Source organism: Psammomys obesus, unplaced genomic scaffold (genome assembly GCF_907164565.1).
Source record: "Psammomys obesus unplaced genomic scaffold, mPsaObe1.curated_primary_1811, whole genome shotgun sequence".
Taxonomy (NCBI): domain Eukaryota; kingdom Metazoa; phylum Chordata; class Mammalia; order Rodentia; family Muridae; genus Psammomys; species Psammomys obesus.
Genome location: NW_026592510.1, coordinates 23786739 through 23809278, shown reverse-complemented (window position 1 = coordinate 23809278; position 22540 = coordinate 23786739). Strand labels below are relative to the sequence as shown.

At 42.9% G+C, this 22540-nt stretch overlaps 1 protein-coding gene and 1 pseudogene across 1 annotated transcript in view; one reads left to right on the top strand and one right to left on the bottom strand.

Moving 5' to 3' along the window:
* Nucleotides 1–6022: 6022 nt before the first annotated feature.
* On the bottom strand, nucleotides 6023–10002 carry LOC129681981 (cilia- and flagella-associated protein 53-like; annotated as a pseudogene).
* Nucleotides 10003–22169: 12167 nt separating this feature from the next.
* Nucleotides 22170–22540, top strand: part of Osbp (oxysterol binding protein) — a 26928-nt gene continuing 26557 nt past the window's right edge. Inside the window, exon 1 of the mRNA XM_055614195.1 lies at nucleotides 22170–22540. Within this exon, the coding sequence (XP_055470170.1) occupies nucleotides 22404–22540 (137 nt within the window). The 5' untranslated portion in view covers nucleotides 22170–22403.

The following is a 22540-nucleotide window of genomic DNA, read 5'->3' as shown; positions in this document are numbered from 1 at the left end:
CTATGAACTGAATCGAAGTCCTGAATGAGAAAGTACTGCTAAGTCTGAGCCATCTCTTCAGCCCCAGAAAAAATTGCTATATGGGAAAAGGACACCTGAAAGACTAAAGACCCACTTTAATAAGCCCAAGCTAGAGGTACTTAGTAAGCTTCCATATCTACCTAATTTTTTTTTAACCAAAACTATAGCTATTGAATCACTAAAATAGCCTTCTCAAACATTAGGAAGACCAAGACATGGCTTATGAATTTTATAGCCTTCTACTCTAGGAGGATTGTGAGGTCTATTGTGTGGGAAGGTAAAAGATCTATGCTTTTCCTCTCCTAGCTATGCTTGGCTAGATTGGCATTGTGATCTCTGAGAAACGAGTGTGTAGGATTTCAGCAAGCAAGGCTTTAATCTGACAATTCAGCATTTTAAAATGATCTAATAGCATTATTTTGACTTTTTTTCCCTCTTGCATTAGAGGCAGTTATGAATAGCTTGCAGGTGTCATGATTGCCTCTGCCTTACTTTTTAGTTTGCAGTGTTGTATGGAAGGCTGTTCAGAGTTTGCTCATTATTCCCTGTGACTCCAAGCTCCCAATTTAGCTGAGTTCGTTCTCCAAAGTGATACTAACCAAATTGGACTTGAGGTCTCCAAAGTGTGGAGAAGAGAATTAAGTGATGAGCAGTGTGTGGTTGATTTTTCTTTTCCTTTTCTTTTTCAATTGCAAATGTAACATCTTTAAAATTGCTTAGATTGTATCAGTCTGTAGAACAAGAGCTGGAGATGCTCTTAGCCTAACCCACACAAATCCCTGGGGTTGATCCCTAGAACTGCATAGAACTGGGCACACCAGCATATGGCAGGTGTGGCAAGAAGGTCAGGAGTTCAGTGTCATTCTCAGTAGCAGAATGAATTCATGGCCAGCCTGGGATACATGAGACCCTGTCTCAAAAGGGAAAAATAACAAAAGCATCTGATACTCGCTAAGCCAATCACGTCTAAAAGTTATAGGTTACTAAATGAAAATCCCAGTACCAAGAGTCGGCTCCCTCATTAGCCGCTGGTAAGGGAGCTTCTGAGAGCCCCCCCCAAAATCTCTTGCCACTGTTGTTGGTTGCCAACCAGAACTAGGTAATAAGACCCTATTTCTGAAGGTGATTTGGTCTCAAGACATAAAGAAATCAACCTGGAAGTTTCCTATGTGTTAGTTAGATCTCACAGTGCTGGGAAATGTTGTGTAAGCTGCTGAAAACTGTCATCAGTACTCTTACTCAGCTGTGAACCCCTAGCTATAATACAGACCAGCTAGGAAAGCTGAATCCATTGGTACAATCCTGGCAGGTATGTTATGGAGGTAACCAACCTTTTTTTTTTTTTTTTTTTTGCTTGGAATTGATCTCACCACAGTTGAGCATTCACATCTGATATTGAAAACCCAGTCAAAAGTTCAAGACGAGAGAGGTCATAAGCCTAAGTCAGGAAACTACTGCTGTTGTCTTGCTAATAGGTCTGATGTGTCCATCAAGTTGCCTTGTAACTATGTGGATATACCCGTAAGTAAGTACTGCTGTCATCTTTGGTCAGAGAAACTTGTGTTTAGCAGTGGTCATTATACCCGTAAGTAAGTACTGCTGTCATCTTTGGTCAGAGAAACTTGTGTTTAGCAGTGGTCATTGGTGACTTCAGAGACAAGTCAAAGTACTGAGAGTAAATGACTGTTGAATGTCCATTAATGGCGTCCATCAATCAGGGCTCTATTGGAAGAAGGGGTGGGAAGAATATAAAAGATAAGTGGAAGGAAAAGGTTAAAATACTGACTTCCAGGAATGATATTGATATTATACTCTTACACTCACGGCATCTCTGATTACCTGTGCAACGTTAGATCAACACCCTTGTTATGGAAGGGTGCGGATCATGGGGGTCCACACCCCCTGAGGTTTTATGTGCAGTTAGTGGTTGATGGGACGGAGACTTATTTCAGTGGTGTAGTCAATGCTAAAGCGTCTGTGCTCCTGTAACAAACCCTACCTATACTCTTTAAGGAACCCTAATGAAATTCATCGAGTCACACACACAGATGAAAATAAAGGGGTCAAGTTGGGAAGAGGAGAGAGATTAGTAGAAGGGGGGAGTGTGATCCAAACAGATGATGCACATGTATGAAAATGCAACCACTGTGTGGAATAAATGCTGATAACCTACCCGTACACCCCCCCAAAAAAAAACACAACTTGAGCCACATGTGGTGGAGCACACCTTTAATCCCAGCATTAGGGAGGCAGAGGCGGAAAGCGCTGAGTTCAAGGCCAGCCTGGTCTACACAGTGAGTTCCAGGAGAGCAGGACTATGCAGAGAGACAAGGTCCAAAAATAAAATAATGTAAATAAATGAAACGTTTTGAAAAAAAGTATCCAAAGTCCCATTCTCCAGAAAAAGAAAAAAAAAAGTGAAGAGTTTAATATGTTGCTCTTGAAGTGATAACACCATGAATATGCACAAAAGATACAAATTAGACACATTTTGCATTTACCTTTAATATACCAGAGCCATCTTTACCAGTGCAGAGAGCCGCCTGTTTTTGGTTTTGTGTCCACTGTACAAAATTTAACTTTTGCAAGTTAATTTTCAAATATTTCTTGTCTGTCATCATTTTCCATGAAGAATAAACAAGGATAAACCTACGTTACTTTACATTTTTGTAGCCATTTTATAATGCAGAAAGAAGACACCTGTTAAAAAGATTTGTTTGTATGCTATATGATTGTTTTGCCTGCATGTACATGAGTCATATCTCTAGCCCCAAACCTTTCTATTTTGATTCTCTGGCCTTTTGAAACAGAATGGCAGTAATTGTATTGCACCAAAATGACCGTCTATAGAGTCTGGATTCTAGACCACCAGGCTGGTAAGGGCTAAAACTGGAATTTGTGTCCTGGCTGGAAGATCTTAAAGCTGTTTAAATTTGTATAAAAGCAGCTGGAAGGTTGCAAGGCTGGAAGGCAACATTTGCAGCCTTCCTGATTGGGTTTTTACATCTTCACTTTTCAGTAGGCAAATTAAGCAGTTGCCTCTTGGAAATGTCCAAAAAAGGAACTGGGTTTGTGATAAAGATTAGAATCACAAGAATGGGTGTAGTGCTATAGATCTGGACCCTGGAAGTAGAAGCAAATGGCATTCCTTACCTCCATTTTACTGATGTTGTGAAATATTCAGGTCACAAGTGGCTTGTTCCTTCTGTAGCTTACTGTATTCACATGTGAGCTGCACAAATGCAGAAACTGTCTGGTTCACCCCCGAACCCAGCACAGGGCTGACCTATAGCATGCAACCAAAACCTCTGGCTGTGAAATGATTGTACTATGATGAAACCAAGATTAAAAGTGGTATTCCAAGAACCCCTTTAAATATACAAAAAATGTGAAGTCTGTTTTCTGAAGCCTGATTCTAAATACATTGTCGCTCACTTAATCAGCAAGTCAGCAACAATCTGATAATGTAAATCAGACCTTATTGTTCTGGTACAGCTTCTAGTCCTAGTGGATACTTGTAGTAATAAGTACTAGAAAGAAGCAGCTAGAGTAATGGCTTTGAATGAGGAAAGAGTTTTTACATGGTGGCTGGAGGAGGGGTGTTAAATGGGTGAATTTCAAGCTATATATGAATGAAAAGAGAACAGCTACACAAAAGAAGCCCATGAGAACTTCAAGGAACTAAAAGATTTGGTAGTGTGAGCCTATAATCGCAGGAGGCTGAAGGGTAGCCTGGCTACAGAATGAGGCCCTCTGTTAAAAAACAAAAATGCCAAGGAAAACCCACAGAATCAACTAACCAGGACTCACAGGTCCTCACAGCGACTGAACTGAGTCAGGGAGCCTGCATGGGTCTCACCTAGGCCTTCTGCATAAATGTTTCGGTTGTGTACCTTGATCTTCTTGTGTGACTCCAAGCAGTAGGCGTGGAAATGGGGGTGTGGGACTATCTGTAGCTCTTCTGACTGCTTCTGGGACCCTTTTTCTCCTACTGGGTTGATACGCCATGTTTGGTTGATATCCATGGGAGGCCTGCCATTCTCTGAAGAGTAACAGGAGGAGTGGATGGAGGTGGGGGCTGGGGTGGGGTTGACAGGAAGGATTGGAAGGGGAGAAAGGAAGGGAAACTGCATTAGGAATGCAATATGAGAGAACATTTAAAAAAATAATAATAAGGTTTGAAAAACCACTAGAAAGAGCTGGGGACATAGCTCAGTGGTTAAGAGCATTGACTGTTCTTGAAGAGGTCCAGGAGTTGGTTACCAGTGTCCACATTCTTACAACCATCCATAACTACAGTTCCAGGGGATCCAGTGGCTTCTTCTGAGACCTGCAGGCACCAGGCATGTAAACGGTGCACATGCATAGTGCAGGCTAAACAGTCATACACATAAGATAAATCTAAAAGGAAGAAAGAAACCACTGAAGGTCAACATCATTGAAGTAAGGGGAGTGGGCCCATATGACAAGCATTAGAAAGTGAGCAGAATAGATGACAAAAGCTGGGAGGAATCCAGTCTCACTGCATTAGAAAGACAGTGTTTCTAAGAACAAAATAAAATAAAAATACCTGACATCCATCTTTAGAAATCACCACTGCACAGGAGTAGAACTAGACCAGAGAAGACAACTGTCTTGGCTCTTTTTGTTGCTATAACAAAATTCTAATGAAAAGAGATTTATTTTGGTCCATTTTGCTGGGAGTCCAAGAGCATGCATGGCCCCAGAATCTGCTCAGTTCTGGCTGAGGGCCATGTGCTGCTCCGTGCGTGGTGGAAGAGTTAGAGGAAGCTGAGTGTGCAGAACTGAGGAACAGAGCAACTGACCCACTGTACAACAAGCTCTCCTGATAACTAACCCACTTTTATGGCACTTTATTAATTCCTTCATGAGAGTGGAGACCCTATAACCTAATTACCTCTTAAAGATCCCACACACAGCCTCTTAATCACCTCACATGGGTGGCTGAACTTGAACATAAGTTTTATTGGGGCAGTCACACCCACAACAACAGGGTCCCTTACAAAAATCTCACACTGTTTTCCCTCTTCTGCTAGATGCAGAATCTGCACCTTTAAAAGGCAAGATGACTAGGCAGTTGTGAAGATGTTTCCCTATAATCTCAGCACTTGAGAGGTAGAGGCAAGGGGTCAGGAGTTCAAGGCCAGCCTTGGCTACATGAGACCCTGTCTCAAAACAAAACAAAAAAACAAACAAACAAAAAGGTAAAATCATTGAGGAAATTGTTTTATTAAGATTTACTCTGTGTATGTGTGTGCGTATAAACGTGCACATGTGTCTACCTAAGTGTTGGTGCCCCTGGAGACAAAAATAGGTCATTAGAACCCCTGGAGCTGGAGTTATAGGTGGTTGTGAGCTAAGTGGGTGCTGGAACTGAATGTGGGTTCTCTGGAAGAGCAGCAAAAACTCTTAACCACTGGGTCCCAAGAGAATAATTTTTGTTGTTTATTTCTGAGATTACAATTTAATAACAAGATCTCTTCTTTCCCTTTCCTCCCTCCAAGCCCTCCCATATACCCCTACCCATACTCCTTAAAATCCTATTTTCACTGTTATTATATCCATATGTATATTTTCATATATGTATATATTTCTAAATACAACCTGTTCTGTTTCTCCATAAAGTGTTACTTGTATATATGTCTTCAGGGATGACCATTTAGCACTGGAAAAAATCAATTGGTGTGCTCTTCCCTGGAGAGGACCACCTCTTTCACTCCCAGCTTTCCTCAGTTGCCTGTAGTTCTTTGTGTAGGGTTGATTCCTTGTGGGGTTTTCTGCATCTACTTTGGCATGTTCATTGGTATCATCCTTGTTCGGCTCACATTTGGGCAGTCGTGTTGGTGAGACTTTATTGGTATAAGAAACAATTCCACAGCAAACTCTGTTAGCATTTACATTCTCTCTGTCCCCTCTTCCACAATTTCCCTGAGCCTCAAGTGTGGGAGTGTTTTGTAGTTGCATTCATTGGTATGGGGCTTCACAACTCTTTACTTCCGTTGTAGTTTCCTGTAGTGGTCTCCGTCTGTTGCAAAGAGAAGTTTCCTTGATGAGGGGCGAAGGCTACACTTATCAGTGAGTATTAGGACGAATGTTTATAGATTGTTGTTGGGGAATATGCTGGTTTAGTAAATTAGTTGTAGATCCTCTTCTAATAACCATGGGCTTTGCTAGCACTAAATAGTCAGCTGGGTTTCTAGTGCCAGCTTTGGTGCCCCTCTTGTTGAGCAAGTTTTAAAACCAGTTAGCTGTTGGTGTCTGCTGGGGTATGTGTGCCACTACCGCACCCGGAAGGTTATCGTGCTGTGCTGTTTGTTGATGTGGTTCTGGACATCATATCTGGGTAGGACTGTTGCTTGCTTGCCTCCCTTGGAAGCTTGCATGGCGCCTTCTAGTACCATGAAAGATAGTTCACAGGGAGGGGAATTCACATCAGTTCCAGCTCAGAGGTTTCTGGGCGCTGTGTCTGAAGTGTATGACGTCTTCAGCAGGGACTTACCTACTTACCTTCCCCCTCCAGGAGATAACCAGTGGCAATAGAAATAGTTTGGAATATTTTTGGAGTCTCTTGGACAGTCTTGGCAAAAAAAAGAAAGCATCTCATGTTTGGTACTGTAGTTTTTTGTTAGGTGGTCTTTGGCTCTTGAAAAAAGTATCATTAGCCCAAATGAGAAAAGTTCATAAAAATTATATATGAATATGTATACACAGAGTTAGATGTATTATAGTGTCTTTTTAGGTAAACAGTTAATAGTATTCTTTGTGGCCTTGTCAGATAACTACACTGACTTTACCCATTTCCCTCCTGCTGTATTTACCTCATTTTTCCTTCCCTAAGGAGTCCCCCTTTTCCCACTGCCCCTATCAGATCACTTGTACCCTGCTATGACCCTCTCAACCCCTTCCAACCCCCTAACCTGGAAATGGTCCCATTTCCCTTTCCTAGTTTCTATAGTTAACCATAGGCAAGTATTCATACCTGAAGATTTGGAGTTAGGAGCCTCCAATAAGAGAGAACATGCAACATTTGTCTTTCCGGGTCTGGGTTACCTCATACAATATATTTTCTAATTCCATCCATTTACCTGCAAAATTCATGATTTCATATTTCTTTAGAGATGAATAATATTCCACTGCATATATGTACTGCATTTCCATTTTCCAGTTGTAGACATTTAGGTTGTCTCCATCTCTAGCTGTTGGGCATAGAACAACAATGAACAATGAAAATAAGGATCTGTGGAGTAGAGTTGTATCCTTTGGGCATATGCCAAGGAGTGACATAGCTGGGGTTTATGGTATATTTATGTTTATTTAACTTTGGGGGAAATCTCCACAGATTTCCATGGTGGCTGTATCTGTTTACAATCCCACCAACAGTGAATGAGCCTTTCCTTTTCCCTGAATCCTTGAGAGCATAATTTTTGAAAATTATTTGGACAGTGGTTATTTTTGCAGTGCTCAGGAGAGTGAGGTTGAGAGAAGGCTGTAGGAAGCTGGTTGCCTGGATTTTTTATGTTGAGTGGCAGACTGACTAGTGCTGGCTTTGCTATTGTGCTTCATAGCTCTCATACATCCTGTGCACTGAATTCATGATTTGGCCAAGCTGTATCCTCCGAACTTAAAGTCCTAACAATCTCCAGTCCTAGCCTCCTATACTTCAGAATATTGCTGTATTCAAAGAGGAATTAATTAAAAGGAGGTTATTAGAATGGGCTATAATCCAAGGTCTGGTGTCAACTGGGTAGAGGGAGAAATAACACAGGCAGCCATCTAAATGCCAAAGAGAGAAACTTCAGAATAAATCAGCTGTGCTGACACCTTGATCTTAGGATTCTAGCCTCTTGAACTGTGAAGTGGGGAAATTCCATTTCAGTAAACCCATGGTTTGTTACAACAACCTTACCAAACTAATTGCATAGGTGTCAAGTTGTTGGTCATTAATAATTTTTAGAATATTTGTAAAAAATAAATAAGGCAATGAAAGAGTTCATACAAACTGTAAACAGTGATTATCTCTACATAGTGTGATTATAATAAACTTTCATATTTTGTATTTACATTTCTGAGCAGTTTTAGACTTTTCTAATGGACAGATAGTAGGTTTGTGCTTAAAGGAGAAGAAAGATGGGCATCACTTGCTCATCACTGCAGTGAATAGCAGAGAAAGGAACACTCAATTACAGCTACAACCACTGTCCAACACATCTGCCAAAACCTCTCAAAATGTTCCTTGAAAGGGCAGCACTTCTCTCTCACCATTAATACAGCATTTCACAAATACACACTTAAACATTTGGGTCGTTAAAGTATAAGCATGAGAGCCAGGCGTGGTGGTACATGCCCGTAACCCGAGCATTCAGGGGGGCAGAGGCAGGTGGATCTCTGTGAGTTCGAGGCCAGCCTGGTCTACAAAGTGAATCCAGGACAGCCAAGGCTACACAGAGATACAGAGAAACCCTGTTTTGGAAAAAAAAAAAAAAAGCATAAGCATGAGGGAAGAAGAGCAAAGGAAAGGAAGACAGTGGAAGAAGGGTGAATGAGAGCAAAGTATAATGATATGTATGTATTAAAATATCATCATGAAACCCATCATTCTGAATGCAAACTAAACAATTAGCTTTTAAAAAGTAAAGTGATAAAATAGATATAATCCAGTTCCTTATGCTTTTCTTAAACTTGAGTTTCCTTGCTCATACATCCTCATTCATGAGTTCCGTCCTTACTCCCCTTTAAATGCTAGCTCCCGACTCTCCTCAGCCAACTTCTTTGCCTTCACATCCTCTAGCGTTCTGTCTCATTTTCTCCTGAGTTGTTTCATCCTTTCATCACTACATTAGATATTCATGGTATATCTTCTGTTTTCTTGCCATGCCTCCTCTCGTTTGCTTATTTTTATCTGCCTCCTTTTCTAAGCCTTGAAGGGCCCATCCCACAAGTCTCATTTTCCAGCCCCCTCTTCTCTGTGCTCCTGCTGCATAGCCTCTGCCTTCCTTTGAAGGCTTGCTGCAAAAACTCTCTGAGTTTCCTGGTTTTGTCTTCTGTTTCTGGAGTTTCTCTTGTTGGTTCTCTGGTTTGAGCTGTGCACTGTGCTACAGGAGGCAGGCCTCCTCTTCCTTCATCCACTGTGCAGCCTGCCTTTGCTCCTGGATTCTGATGACTTGGGCTTTCAGCATGTATTTTCCACCAGCTCTTTCTGTCTCCTCACTTCTTGGGCTTCTCACTTTTCCTTGTTTAATCTGTCTTCCTCCCAGAAGAACCTTGTGAACATCTGCTCCTCTACCAGCTTTTGCCTCATCAGCTCCTTGCTGAATGCTATCTGTGCTTTCCATTCCTCATCCATCTTTTCTCATGGACACAAACAAATTTAGTATGGAGCCCATCACAGTGTTAATTGCTGGTCTAATTTTTCAGCCACAAAAGTCCTGCCTCTCTTTTTCTTTTCTTTTTTTTTCCCCCACACTTAATGACTTGGTTTTCTCTCTTATTCTATCTCCTTTCTCTTCAATAGTTTCTTCTTTCAATTGCACTTCAAAAATACTCATTTTTCTCCTGATTTTAAAAGTTTATGTAAACTGAGCGAAGCATAATGGTGCATATCTTTAATTCCAGGATGTAGGAGGCAGAGGCAGGAGGATCTCTGTGAGTTCAAGGCCAGCCTGGTCTACAAATCAAATTCCAGGCCAGACTGGCTGTCACACAAAGGAACCCTGTCTCAAAAACAAACAAACAGATTTACATAGCGTATTATGTCTCTTTTCAGTGTCAGTGATAAAGCCTTGCATGACATCCTTGATTCTTGTGTGCACAAGACTGTTCAAATACTTTCGGTCATTGTGCTGTATCCAATCAACTTGACTTCAAGGGATCCTGTTCATTTGACTTAATGGAAGCCAAAATTCTGTGATACTTCTTGTAACTGTACTGAGTTCTTTTCAGATGTCACTTAGACCCTTGAGCCTTGGGAGTCTTGGTGCTAATTCTAGAGCGTTGAGTCCATGACCATCATGACTGAGAGCCTGACAGCAGGCAGGAAGGCATGGAACTGAGTCAGTTGCTGGGAACTTATATGTTGAGACAACTATGAGGCAGAAAGAGGGGCTTTTGCCTTTTGAACTCCTTTTTTTTTCATGCTGCCTATGGCACAGTTAGAAACAACTGAAGTTCTGGTAATCACCTTAGGTGATTTTACCAAAGGGTAATTTTACCAACAGAAAGAATACAGGATGGAGGAAGCTGTGCCTGAAGATTTCAAGGAGCCTCCACCGTAAGTACAAAAGTACGTCTCTGTACAACCCAGAGCTGTTTTCCTTTCTCTTTCTTTGCATGTGAAAGTGTTGTATTTGATCCAGTGTAAAATGGGCTTCTGTTACTTGCAAATAAGCCTAGGCAATCACTGCAAAGGACCTCCACTGGCATTTTTGTGTTAGAATTTTTTAAGTGCTATTAAGAAAAACTTTTTGGGAGGTTTTTCGAGACAGGGTTTCTCTCTGTAGCCTAGACTGTCCTGGACTTGCTTTGTAGACCAGGCTGGCCTTGAATACACAGAGATCCACCTGTTTCAGCCTCCCAGAGCACAGTAATTACAGGAGTGCACCACTGTACCTGGCCATCACACCCATTTTTTAATATGGTAGTGGGGGTTGAACCCAGGGCTTTGTTCATGCTAGGTGTGCACCTTACCTACTGAGCCACATTCCCAGCCCCTATGAGGCCTAGTTTGAATGGATTTTTTTTCTTTCCCCCCCCCCCTCTTTAAATTAGGGTGAGTTCGGTGGCTAAGCAGATAAAGGTTCCTGCCACTAAGCCTGATGGGTGAAGATCAAACCCAGGACCCAAATGGTAGAGAGAAAGAACCAGTTCCCAAAAGTTGTCTTCTCACTTTCTTACAAGAACTGTGGAATATGCACACACATAAATAAATGAATGCAACAAAATAAATTTTAAAAAGAAAATTCTGAAACTAAATTGTAAGTTAAAAAGGGCAAAAATTAAGAAAGATTACAAAGCATAGGTCATATGTGACATGCTTAGTCACACCTGAGTTTGAACACAGGCTCTGCCTTTGCAAAGCACTTTACCTGTTTGAGTCTCAGGTGTCCTCTTCAAAAAAAATGTAGGTAGAACAGTAAGGACAGTGTGGAAACACAAAGGCACAATACATAAAGATATTTTACACAGAATAATAATCAACTTTTAGTGGTGGTGCATGCCTTTAGTCCTGGCACTTGGAAGGCAGGTGGACTGCGGTGAGTTTGAGGCCGGCCTAGTCTACAAAAGCGAGTCCAGGACAGCCAAGACTCCACACAGAGAAACACTGTCTCGACAAACAAACAATTTCAAGTGTTTCTAAGCTTCCCTGCAGCATGTCTGATGCTCTCAATGAAAACTAAGCTTTTAGTTGCTGAGATAGAATATATACAATAAAACAACTTGGGGGGAGGGGGTTGTGGAAAGAAGGCTCAGTGATAAGATAACTTGCTGCTCTTTCAAAAGATGGAATGTGGTTCCCAGCACCCTAACCATGTAACTCACAACCCCCTGTAACTCAAGTTACAGGGGATCTGACACTCTTACTGGCCTCCACAGACACAGCTTGCATGTGGTGCATACAGGGCAGCAGGCATGCATGTCCATGCACATAAATAAGAAGAAATAAACATTTTAAACAACAACAACTCAAGGATGAAGGGCTGATTTTGGTCTCAGGGTTTAGTCCATGCTCACTTAGCTCCATTGCTTCTGGGCCCAAGTGTGATGAGACAGAGCATCAGGGCAAGGAGCATGTGATGGATGGAGCATTTTCCTTCATGGTAGGCAGCAGAGTTACAGAGGGAGAGTCCAGGAGCAGAGACAGCCCTACAGAGCTGGCCTCCAGGCCATAAACCCACTTCCTCTAACCAGGCCCCATCTCCTGATAGCCCATTCAGCTTTGACTTTATAAATAGATGAATCTTTGAGGAGGCTAACATCCTATCATCCTATCACCTCTTAACGTGGCCACTAGCAAGGGACCAATCCTTCAGCATAAGAGCCTGTGGGAGAAACACTTTAAATCCAAACCACAGCTTGGGTTAGATGTGTTGGACTCTAATGACTTTCTTGCATAATGAATAATTACAGTTAGCATTTAGTACCGTATATTCAGGCACATTTCCTGTGCTTTCATTTAATCTTTTCCCAAATCCTTAAGAAACAGTTATTAAGATGGTGGTAAGAAAATTGTTGAGCCATGATATATAAACAGGCTAAGATTGAATTTACTTAGCAAAAACGGGACTTGAGGCCAGGTGATCCAGGCCCTGGGACCCTGTGACTAAATGAATGAGCAGGTGAATAGTGCCTCCTGTGAGGGATGTGTAAAGCTTTCCTTATTTAAAAACACACAATAATAACTCCCCACGTGGCTAGACACAAAGCACACCAAATGCAGATCTTGCACCTAACGGTTCAAAAGCAGAAGGCCTGTTACTTCCCTTGAGACTCTGTCAAAGGATCTGTTCTGACACATTCATTCTGTGTCTCCCTAGTTTCAGTGAATTACATCATTCTGTTGCCCAGACTTGAGTGAAAGAGGAAGGTTAGAAGGCTCCAAGACTTGCTCCAGGAAAAGTTAGACAGCAAGCAAAGCAAATTAGACCAGTCCCCAGAGATCACGAAAATAGAACTCGTTCTCCGAGCTCTTTCACACTCTGAGTACAGTATCTGGAAGTGGTAGACTTTAGGAATCGCAAAGGGAGAGCAAGAGTGGGTAGTGTCCCTCTGGCAAGGAACATAGGGGTCACCCAGTGTTAGGTACAGGCGATTCTGCTGGCCTGCCCTCTGGGCCCTCACAACAACTTAAGTTATTATCTGCCTCGGCCACCGCCAGATGTGACGGGTGTATGCAGCCATAAAAGGACTGCCAGCCACCCCCAACTCTCTTTGTGTCAGCTTCCTTCTCTGTCTCTCTGTGTGTGTGTATGTGTGTGTATGTATGTGTGTGGTATGTTCCAGCTTCCCACCATCCCCACGTTCTTTACCTCCCATCCCCCATCCTGGGTGGGGCCCCTTTCTCTCCCTCCCTGCACTCTCTCTGCCCTCATGGTCCTTTCCCCTCAATACACTTCCTTTATACCGGATCTGTTGTGTGGTGTAATTCCTCAGGGGCCACACCTTGGCATGGGCCACCATGAAGTTCCCCCCCACCCCTGCAGAATCATCACTATATACCATAACACCAAGTGCAGCTTCTACCAGGGTCTTTCATGTAGGTTATATGAACTAAAAAAGTCTTGACCTGAGAGGGCACATGCTTATGAAATATGGGATACTCTGGAGAGGCCTCATGACTCGGCACTGTCCTCAGCTGTAAGTGTTGGTGGCTGATGGCTCACAGCTGACTATGCTTCTCAGGACTGCCCATCTGTTGGGAGAGGGTCTTGTGCACAGTGTATTCACATGCTGATTTCTGTGTCCTGAGTTCTGGTTGCAGTCCAGGTGTGGGCATTGTCATTTCTATAAAGAATCTCCTATCTCAATGTTGTGTAAAAATTGTTCTCCATCATCTCTGATTGGTTAATAAAGAAGCTGATCAGCCTGTAGCTGGGCAAGAGAGGACAGGAGGCAGGACTTCTAATCCCAGTTGGGGGTGAGGAGTCTTAATTAGGGACGAGGGAGAGAAAAGGAGAGTAAGAAGAAGGTCACCATGAGGAATTCACCATGAGGACAGGCAGATGGAGCAGGAATTGCTATGATGAGACTAAGATGGCAAGTAACATAGGGCATGTGGCTGGGAAGTAGCCAGGCTAGTGTAGATAGGTCAGAACAGATCAGTATCTGCCCAGCTGTAGTGCTTTAAAGCTTATTAATAAATCTAATAGGTCTCTGCTGTCATTATTTGGGAGCTGGAATGGATAAACAAAAACCTCTACCATTATTTTACACCACTCCCTTGACAATCTGTAGGGAAAAGGCTGAGCCCTATCTACTCTCAAGACAGAACACCTCAGTACACTGACTCCAGCCCAGATATTAATGTGCTTGAGGGCCTCTGTTGCCATTGCATTATGGCTCTTTTGCCTCTGGCCTTCCCTCTGCTTTCATTTCTACCCAGAAGGGAGTGCTCCCCAGTAAAGCCTTGGGGGAATTCAGTCTAAGACAAACTCTAATTACTTTACATTTGTTTTTACAAAGAGACCCCTGCTGTCCCTCAAAATCAGTTGTTGGGGCATGGTAGCACAAGCCTATAATGGCAGGCAGGTGGCTCTCTGTCAGTTCAAAGCCAGTATCCAGAGCTATACATATAATTGAATACTTTGACTGAAAACATATACACAAAATCAGTCAATTAATAACTGAAATAAAAAACATATTACCTTCCCCAATATACATGTGTTGTATGACTATGCAAATAAAGTAAGGGTAAAATTAAGGTACCCAATTCCCACAATGCATTACACTAATAAGGCTTACACCACCACAAACATCTGTACCATTAGCAAAATATCACATGGTAAAAGCTGGATCACAGAGCCATTGCCAACATGCATAATGAAAAACAAGTTTAAAAGTTTAACCTGGTAAGCAGGAAGGATGTTTATATAAAAACTTGTATGCTCAGAATAAAGGAAAAAGAGTAGAAAGCAGTGGAATATACATTATAGGAGAGCAGAATCAGGAACTATTTGGAGGGGAGGAAGGGACCAGCCAGAGAGGAGGAGGGAATAATTAGGAACAAAGTATTTGAGGGGAAATTCTATAATGAGAACTGGAGTGATAATCAGTAAAGGGCTTTGCTTTGAGAAAAACAAAACAAAACAAACAAAAAAAAACAAAACAAAGAAAAACAACAACCCAGAACCCTTATAAAGAAAGTTGGATTTGGTGGTGCACATTTTTACCTCAGTGCTGGGGAGGCAGAGATAAATGGATCCATAGGACTCACTGGCCACCCCGGGTAGCCGGATCGGCACAATGAGAGGCCATGTAATTAAAAACAAGGTGGAGAGCTCTGGAGAAACACCACCCAAGGTTGGCCTCTGGCTTCCATGAGCACGAATGTGCATGCATCCATACCTACCCACATATACACGTGTGCACATTCTCTCTCTCTCTCACACACACAAATCAAAGTGCTTTAGTGAAACCTACTTCTTTATATAGTAATAGAAAACAAACTTAAAAAGAAAGAAAAAACATGCACACAGATCTTTCTTTGTATCCATTTTATTCCTAATTGCTAAAACATGTACACTTTTCCAGCCGGGCATGGTGGTGCGGACCTGTAATCCCAGGACTCAGGAGGCAGAGGCAAGTGTATCTCTGTGCACTTAAGGCTTGCCTGGTCTACAGAGTGAGTTCCAGGACAACCAAGGTTACATAGAAAGACCCTGTCTCAAACAAACAAACAAACAAAACCAAAAACCAGAGGTGTATGTGAAAGGAATGTTCGCTTAAGAAAAAAAAAAAAAGTCTTGAGTATATAAATGTCCGAAGTACTGGCATTTGGTAGGTAAACTGAATGGTAAGGCTGAATGGCGAGAACTGAGATCCTAAAGAAAGGTTAAAACCTAGCAAAATTGTTGGATTTTAAACCTCCAGACCAAGGAGGCCTTTGAGAATCCTGGATGGAGGCCAGGTGTGATGGCACATATCTTTAATTGCAGTACTCGGGAGGCAAAGGAATGCTGATCTCTATTAGTTTGAGGCCAACCTGGTCTTGCATAGTGAGAACTTGTCTCAAAGAAAGAAAAAAAGAAAGAGAGAGAGAGAGAGAAAGAGAAAGAAAGAAAGAAAGAAAGAAAGAAAGAGAAAGAAAGAAAGAAAGAAAGAAAGAAAGAAAGAAAGGGAAAGAAAGAAAGAAAGAAAGAAAGAAAGAAAGAAAGAAAGAAAGAAAGAAAGAAAATTCTGGATGAAGAAAAGACTACATTAGGAAAACCTCCCGTGGAAGATTTTGTGCGATGCATCCTAGGAGATGGGCTGAAGGCAAACAGACTCATTGAAGGTAGGCATAGAGCTCAAGTGTCCTAGACCCATAAAGAAAAGGGCCGCACAGATCACACAAGGTTTGGTGACTGACTGACTACACAGATGAGCTCAGGACTCCATAGGAACACTAAACAGTAATTTCAAATATTTGTATTCACACACATTGACTGAGATGCACCAATCCTAACTCCAAAATGCTTAGGAATCGTCAATGTCTTCCTATATCTGTTGCCATAATATTCAGTGAAGTCACCAGTTTCTGTTTTTTGTTTTTTGTTTTTGTTTTCAGGCAGGGTATGGTGAAGCACAAGATGACCTGGAGATTACCTTAAATTCTCTCTCTTTTTCAGAGACAGGATTTCTCTGTGTAGCCCTGGCTGTCCTGGACTTGTTTTATAGATCAGGCTGACCTTGAACTCACAGAGATCTGCTTGCCTCTGCCTCCCAGAATCCTGGGATTATAGGCGTTTGCCACTGAGCCTGGCTACCTTAAACTTTTGAACCTCCTGTCTCCTCCTCTCAAGTGCTATCTTCTGGAATTACAGATGTGTGCCGCCCTGCTCAGTTTATGGAGTGCTGGGGACTGAGCCCAGGACTTTGTACATGCTAGGTGGTCCCTCTTTCAAGTGTGCTACATCTTCAGCCTAGCCAATGGTAATTTTTAAGCAAAAGTGGAGGCCACTAGCTTCAATTGATCCCCCATGCACTAAGAATGAAATCCAAAGGTCATGAGAAGTCCTTCAGGTCTCCTTGCTCCAGGTTCTGTCTCCATCTTGGCTGCTGTCTTTTTTTCCTCCCTAGACATTTTCACGTAAATGACTGTCTCCGTTATTTCTTAACTCCTCTTCAACAGTCAAGTATAGTTTAAAAACTTTTATTCTTCTTTGAAATAAGTTGCACCTTTTACTGTCTTTATTTACACCTGTACTCCCTTTCATAATAACTCAGTTGCCCTCCATAGGTTTGTGTATGTGTATAATTATTATAAATCTTTTCTCTGTACAAATACTGTGTATGTTCATTCGTGTGTGTTCCATATTGAGTATGCATTTGATCCTCAGATCCTTTACCCTTCATGAGAAGCTGGTCTATTTGCATATTTACTCTGCTGTTCTCTGCACATGACTGAAGCTTCAAGTTGATAACATATGCACAGTTAATACTGCTCAATGGGTTAACATGGTTGTCTTGTGAGGAAATCAAGGATAATGTAGGAATCAATGGTACCCTGGCGGGAAGTACCCTATAATGGGGGAGATATGTCTAAAACATAAGTCTTTAGAAGACAAGATGGAATGGCTATATGTTTAAAAAATATTTTAAGAAATGGTGGTGGTGCATGCCTTTAGTCTTAGCACTCTGGAGGCAGAGGCAGGTGGGTTTCTATACATTTGAGACCAGCCTGGTCTACGGAGTGAGTTCCAGGAGAGTGGAAGCTATACAAAGAAATCCTGTCTCAAAAATATTTTTTTAATTTATTTTGAATTTTTGTCTGTTTGTACACATTAATATTAATATATGAGTTCTCTTGGAGGCCAGAGGACTTGGATACCTGTGAAAGTGGAGTTATAGGCAGTTGTGAGATGCCTGATGTAAGAGCAAGGAACAGAACTCTGGTCCTCTGCAAGAACAGTACGTGAAGGCTGGAGAGATGCCTCTGAGGTTAAGAACACTCACTGTTCTTCCAGAGGTCTTCCAGCAACCACGTGGTGACTCACAACCATCTATAGTGATAGAGAGTAGTGAGATCTGGTGTCCTTTTCTGGTGTGCAGGCAGAATGCTGTATAAATAACAAATAAATCTAAAAAATAAAAAAAGCACAGGCTGCTCTTCCAAAGTACCTGAGTTCAATTTCCAGCAAACACATGATGGCTCACAACCATCTATAGTGAGATCCGGTGCCCTCTTCTGGAGTGTAGGTGTATATGCAGACAGAACATTGTATATATAATAAGTAATTAAGTCCTTATTATTATTTTTTTTTTAAAGAACAGTATCTGATCTTAGTCCTCTTAACCCCTGAGTCACCAGGTTAATCTAGATTGTCACCTTGATTGGATTGGTAGACAAATAGATCAGTGAAGCTCACTTTTTGGGTGTGTCTATGAGGGCATCTGCAGAGAGGGTTAACTAAGAGGTGAAGGCAATCTCTTCTTCAGTGTGGATGGCAGCATTCCACAGACTGCAGAGACTGAAGGAAGAGACAAAGAAAGAAAGCCCTCATGCTATAGGCCTACTTTCTCCCCCTCTTCCCTTGTGACCACTAGCTGAGCTGCCCCTCCCCTATTGCCATAACACCTGAGAATTCTAAAACTATGATCCTCCAAATTAATGTCCTTTCCTTCAAGTTGTTTTTTTCTGGTACTTGACAGACACCTAAGACAATATCATAGGGAAAGTCCGTGTCCTGAAGAAGGGATGTAATGGAAGTTTTGGTTTCTTTAAAAACTCAGTTATGTTATGTAAACATGTTTTTGTTTAATCCCAAGTGTGGGATTTTAGTTTGGGCTTTAGTTTGTCCACAGCTGATAACTGTCTCCTGTGGGGTGTGGTCTTTGCCAGCTGGTCACAGCCTGCCTCGGGCAGCACAGGGAGGAGAGTTATCTAGGACTCTGAGGGATGTAAATATGAGAGCCCCAAAAGAGGAGTGGCAGTTTGGAGAGACCAGAGAAGGACGGTATGCCGGTTTGGAGAGGCATGGGATAGACACTTCGAGTGCAGCAGCTTGGAGGAGATAGATGGAGACTGCTTACTGCGCTTGCTGTTGCTGGAGACTGGGATAGCCTCCCAGGGCCCATTAATCCTACACATCCACGAGAAGTAAAAAGGGGGGAACCCCTTCTCCCTACTAACCTCCTCTCTCTTACCTAGAGTTTAAGGGTTGGTGGAAGGGAGGTGGAAGCTTAAATACCCCAAAAACTAGTGCAACAAAGGGAGATGGCAACAGCTATGGTTCTTCCTAGCTTAAATAATTTCTCAGAGCCGAGTATGGTGGCCCATGCCTGTAATCCCAGCACTTGGGGAGGCGGAGGCAGGCAGATATCTGTGAGCTGAAGGCCAGCCTGATCTACAAAGTGAGTCCAGGACAGTGAATGCTACACAGAGAAACTCTGTCTTGGGAAAAAAAAAAAAAAGTTTCTCATATATTCTGTCTCACTGATGAAAACTAACCAAGTGATTAGGTGGCTGTCTTCCTTTTCCTGCCTTTTGTGCTGAAATCATGTCCAAGAAAATTACAGATAGTTTAACATTCACTCTTATATACTTTGGCACAGTTTTCCAAATCTTAAAAGATTTGTTTTCAGATCTCCCACATTAGCAACTGAACTAATGTAGTAACTGCCTAACAACAGGCTGGTAGTACAAGACAGTTCTCATTTTGCAACTGTGCCGAAAAGGTCTATAAGCCATTTTTGGAAGCCAGAATCCAATCTAGTATTTGATCATGTCTTTAAGTTTGTTGGTTAATTGGCAAGCAGAATCCCCCTGTGTAGCCCAGGCTGGTCTTGAATACATTTACTGCCTCCCTCTCCTGTTGTGTAGGCTGCTAGGGGTAGAATCCAGGCTCTTGTGCATGCCAGGCAAGCCCTCCACCAACTAAGCTACATCCTCAGTCTTTAAATTCATTTTTAAACACAAATATTTTTATTTATTTATTATGTATATAATATTGTGCATGCGAGAAGAGGGCACCAGATTTCACTATAGACAGTTGTCAGCCACCATGTGTTTGCTGAGACTTGAACTCAGGACCTCTGGGAAGAGCAGCCAGTGCTCTTAACCTCTGAGGCATCTCTACAGCCCCCTAAAATAAGTATTTTAAAATCATGTGTCTGTGTGTGTCTTTGTGGGTATGTTCACCTGAATTCATGTGCCAGGAGAAGCCAGAGGCATTGGATTTTTGGAGCTGGAGTGACTAGTGATTGAGGGTTTGAGCAGAGAGAAGTGGATCTTGACAAGAGCAGAAAACATCATAACCACTGAGCCATCTCTCCAGACCCTGCATTCTTGAGTTGGCTGTTTCCTTGGATCTATCATTGAACTGCCTCCTCTAGCCCCTATAAATTGGAGCTCAGACCTAGCGGCTTTATTAGATTCAGTTTCAATTATTTTGGCAAGAAAATTTTATTCACTGGTAATTATACTTTGTGCTGCAAGATCACAGGGACCTCATAAAAATGTTGTCTCTGGGTTAGTGATGTTAGATTACTGGGTTGAGATGGAGACAGCAGGATCTGCTTTTAAAAGTATGTTTCTCCTTTGTGACACTGAACTGGGGGACATGTGACAGCACAGCTCACGCTTTTCATATACATTTGCAGTTTTTCAAAATTCAAACGCACTTTATTACATTTGCATGATTATACCGTCCCTCACTTCTTCCCTCTCTTTGTTATTTCCTGTAAAGGTTTTTGACTAAAGCGAGAAACCAGGTTTTCCTGAATAGGGGCTAGATTGCTTACTGTCTTTCTTTCTTTCTTTCTTTCTTTCTTTCTTTCTTTCTTTCTTTCTTTCTTTCTTTCTTTCTTTTTCTTTCTCTCTCTCTGTCTTTCTCTCTTTCTCTCTTTCTCTCTTTCTCTCTTTCTCTCTTTCTTTCTTTCTCTTGGTAGAGTTTCTCGGCTGTCCTGGAACTTACTCTGTAGACCAGGCTACACTTCAACTCAGAGATCTGCCTTGCTCTATCTCTTTTTTGGTGCTGGGATTAAAGGCATGTACCATCACCTCCCTCCTGGCTTAGATTTCTTTCTTGACATCAATGAAGAAAATAGTTTTGTTTTGTTTTTACAAGCTTTAAAAGCAACTCCTAAGGCTAGAGAGATGGCTAAAGATGCTTCCTGCTCTTCTAGAGGACTTGAGTTCCATTCCCAATATGCTTATGGGTTGGCTACCTATACACTTTAACTCCAGCTCCAGAAGCTCTCCTGCCCTCTTCCGGCATCCACAAGTACCTGCAAACAGGTGCGCGCACACACACACACACACACACACACACACACACAATTAGAAGATATTAATAAATAAAAGTTAAATCCTATTCCTACTGCCAGCTCAAACTGCTAAACTATAATAGGTGTTGGATTCCCAAAGTACAGGTTTTGGCTATTTTAGTAATAATAATTTACAACAGCCCGTTACTGCACTAGTTAGTGAATTTGTGACCCCTACACAAGCTGTAATTAAACTGAGCAAATCTAATCATTCAACACCCAGTACAAAACAACAACCCAACAACAAACAAGCGAATTATTTGTTTTCACCACACTAAACCTAACAAGGGCCTTTACATCTGGAAAGGAGATATAAAGGTAGGTAGGTCTTTGCCAATCTATTCTCCCCGGAAACTTGGTCGGCAACTAGATGGTCAGAATTAGTAGAAGCGTATGACAATCTAGAATGAAGAACAGGGGGTAAACCAGGAAAGGGAGTGGGGTGGTGGTTGGGGGCGTTGTGGGTCCAGGATGAGGCTGAGGAAGCTCTCCCGTGGTTCTTCAAGAAGCAGGACATGAGAAGGGAATCCCTGGGAGGACCCAGGAACCATCCATCTCTATCAAAACCATCTGTACGTCTTAATTCAGAAGGGAATTCCACAATACTCCTACATCAAAGAGTATTTAGAGAGGTCCACCGCCTCTTTAAAGCTGCCAACAGGCGGGTACGGCCCACTCGTACACCCAGGAGTTTATTTGCTATCTCGCCCTGCCCCAGCTTTCACTGACAATTTTTAGAACCAATCATCTCCAGTCGTAGCCCCGCCTCTCTATCGACCTGTGAAAGACATAGATGTCAGCTAATAAAAAATAAGAATGAGGATGTGAAGGAACGACTCTTCTCCATTTACCTCGGCGCGTTCAGTAATTGGTAGAAAGGCTTGAGCAGCTGATATCGACCACCAATCCGTAAGGGCGGAAAAGGATGAAGGGCAGAGCGATGGGCGGGGGTGACGTGGCAATGACAGAAGCATAAACTGAAATGACTGACGGAAATACTAGCCAATCGGAGGCCACACCGGCCGGGCGCTCTGCATTTTACGGTCCTCGGACTTCAGGAATGCACCAATGGTTTTGCAGACCCGCCTGATTGGCTTTCCTTTGAGCCAATCGAGAGCAGGCCTGGCGGACGCGTCGCGCCCCGAGATTCTCACTGGGCGGAGTAGCATGACAAGCCCGAGAGAAATGCCAATGTCCGCGGGGTCTTCCGCAAGTGACACTTGGCGGCGCCAATCGCCGCCCTCCTTCCCGGCGGCCGAGCCCTCCTTCCCGCGGCGGGGCTGGCGGGGCGGGGACGCTGCGCGGCGGCAGCTGAAGCGCTAGCCGTGTTGGGCGCTCCGGGCGGCGGCGGCGGCGGAGCTCGTAGGCGGTTCCGGTCGTGTCTCTCCGGGCGGCGGCGGCTCATGGCGGCGACCGAGCTGAGAGGAGTGGTGGGGCCGGGCCCGGCAGCCATCGCGGCTCCGGGCGGCGGCGGCGCGGGTCCGCCCGTGGTGGGAGGAGGCGGCGGACGCGGGGACGCGGGGCCCGGCTCCGGGGTGGC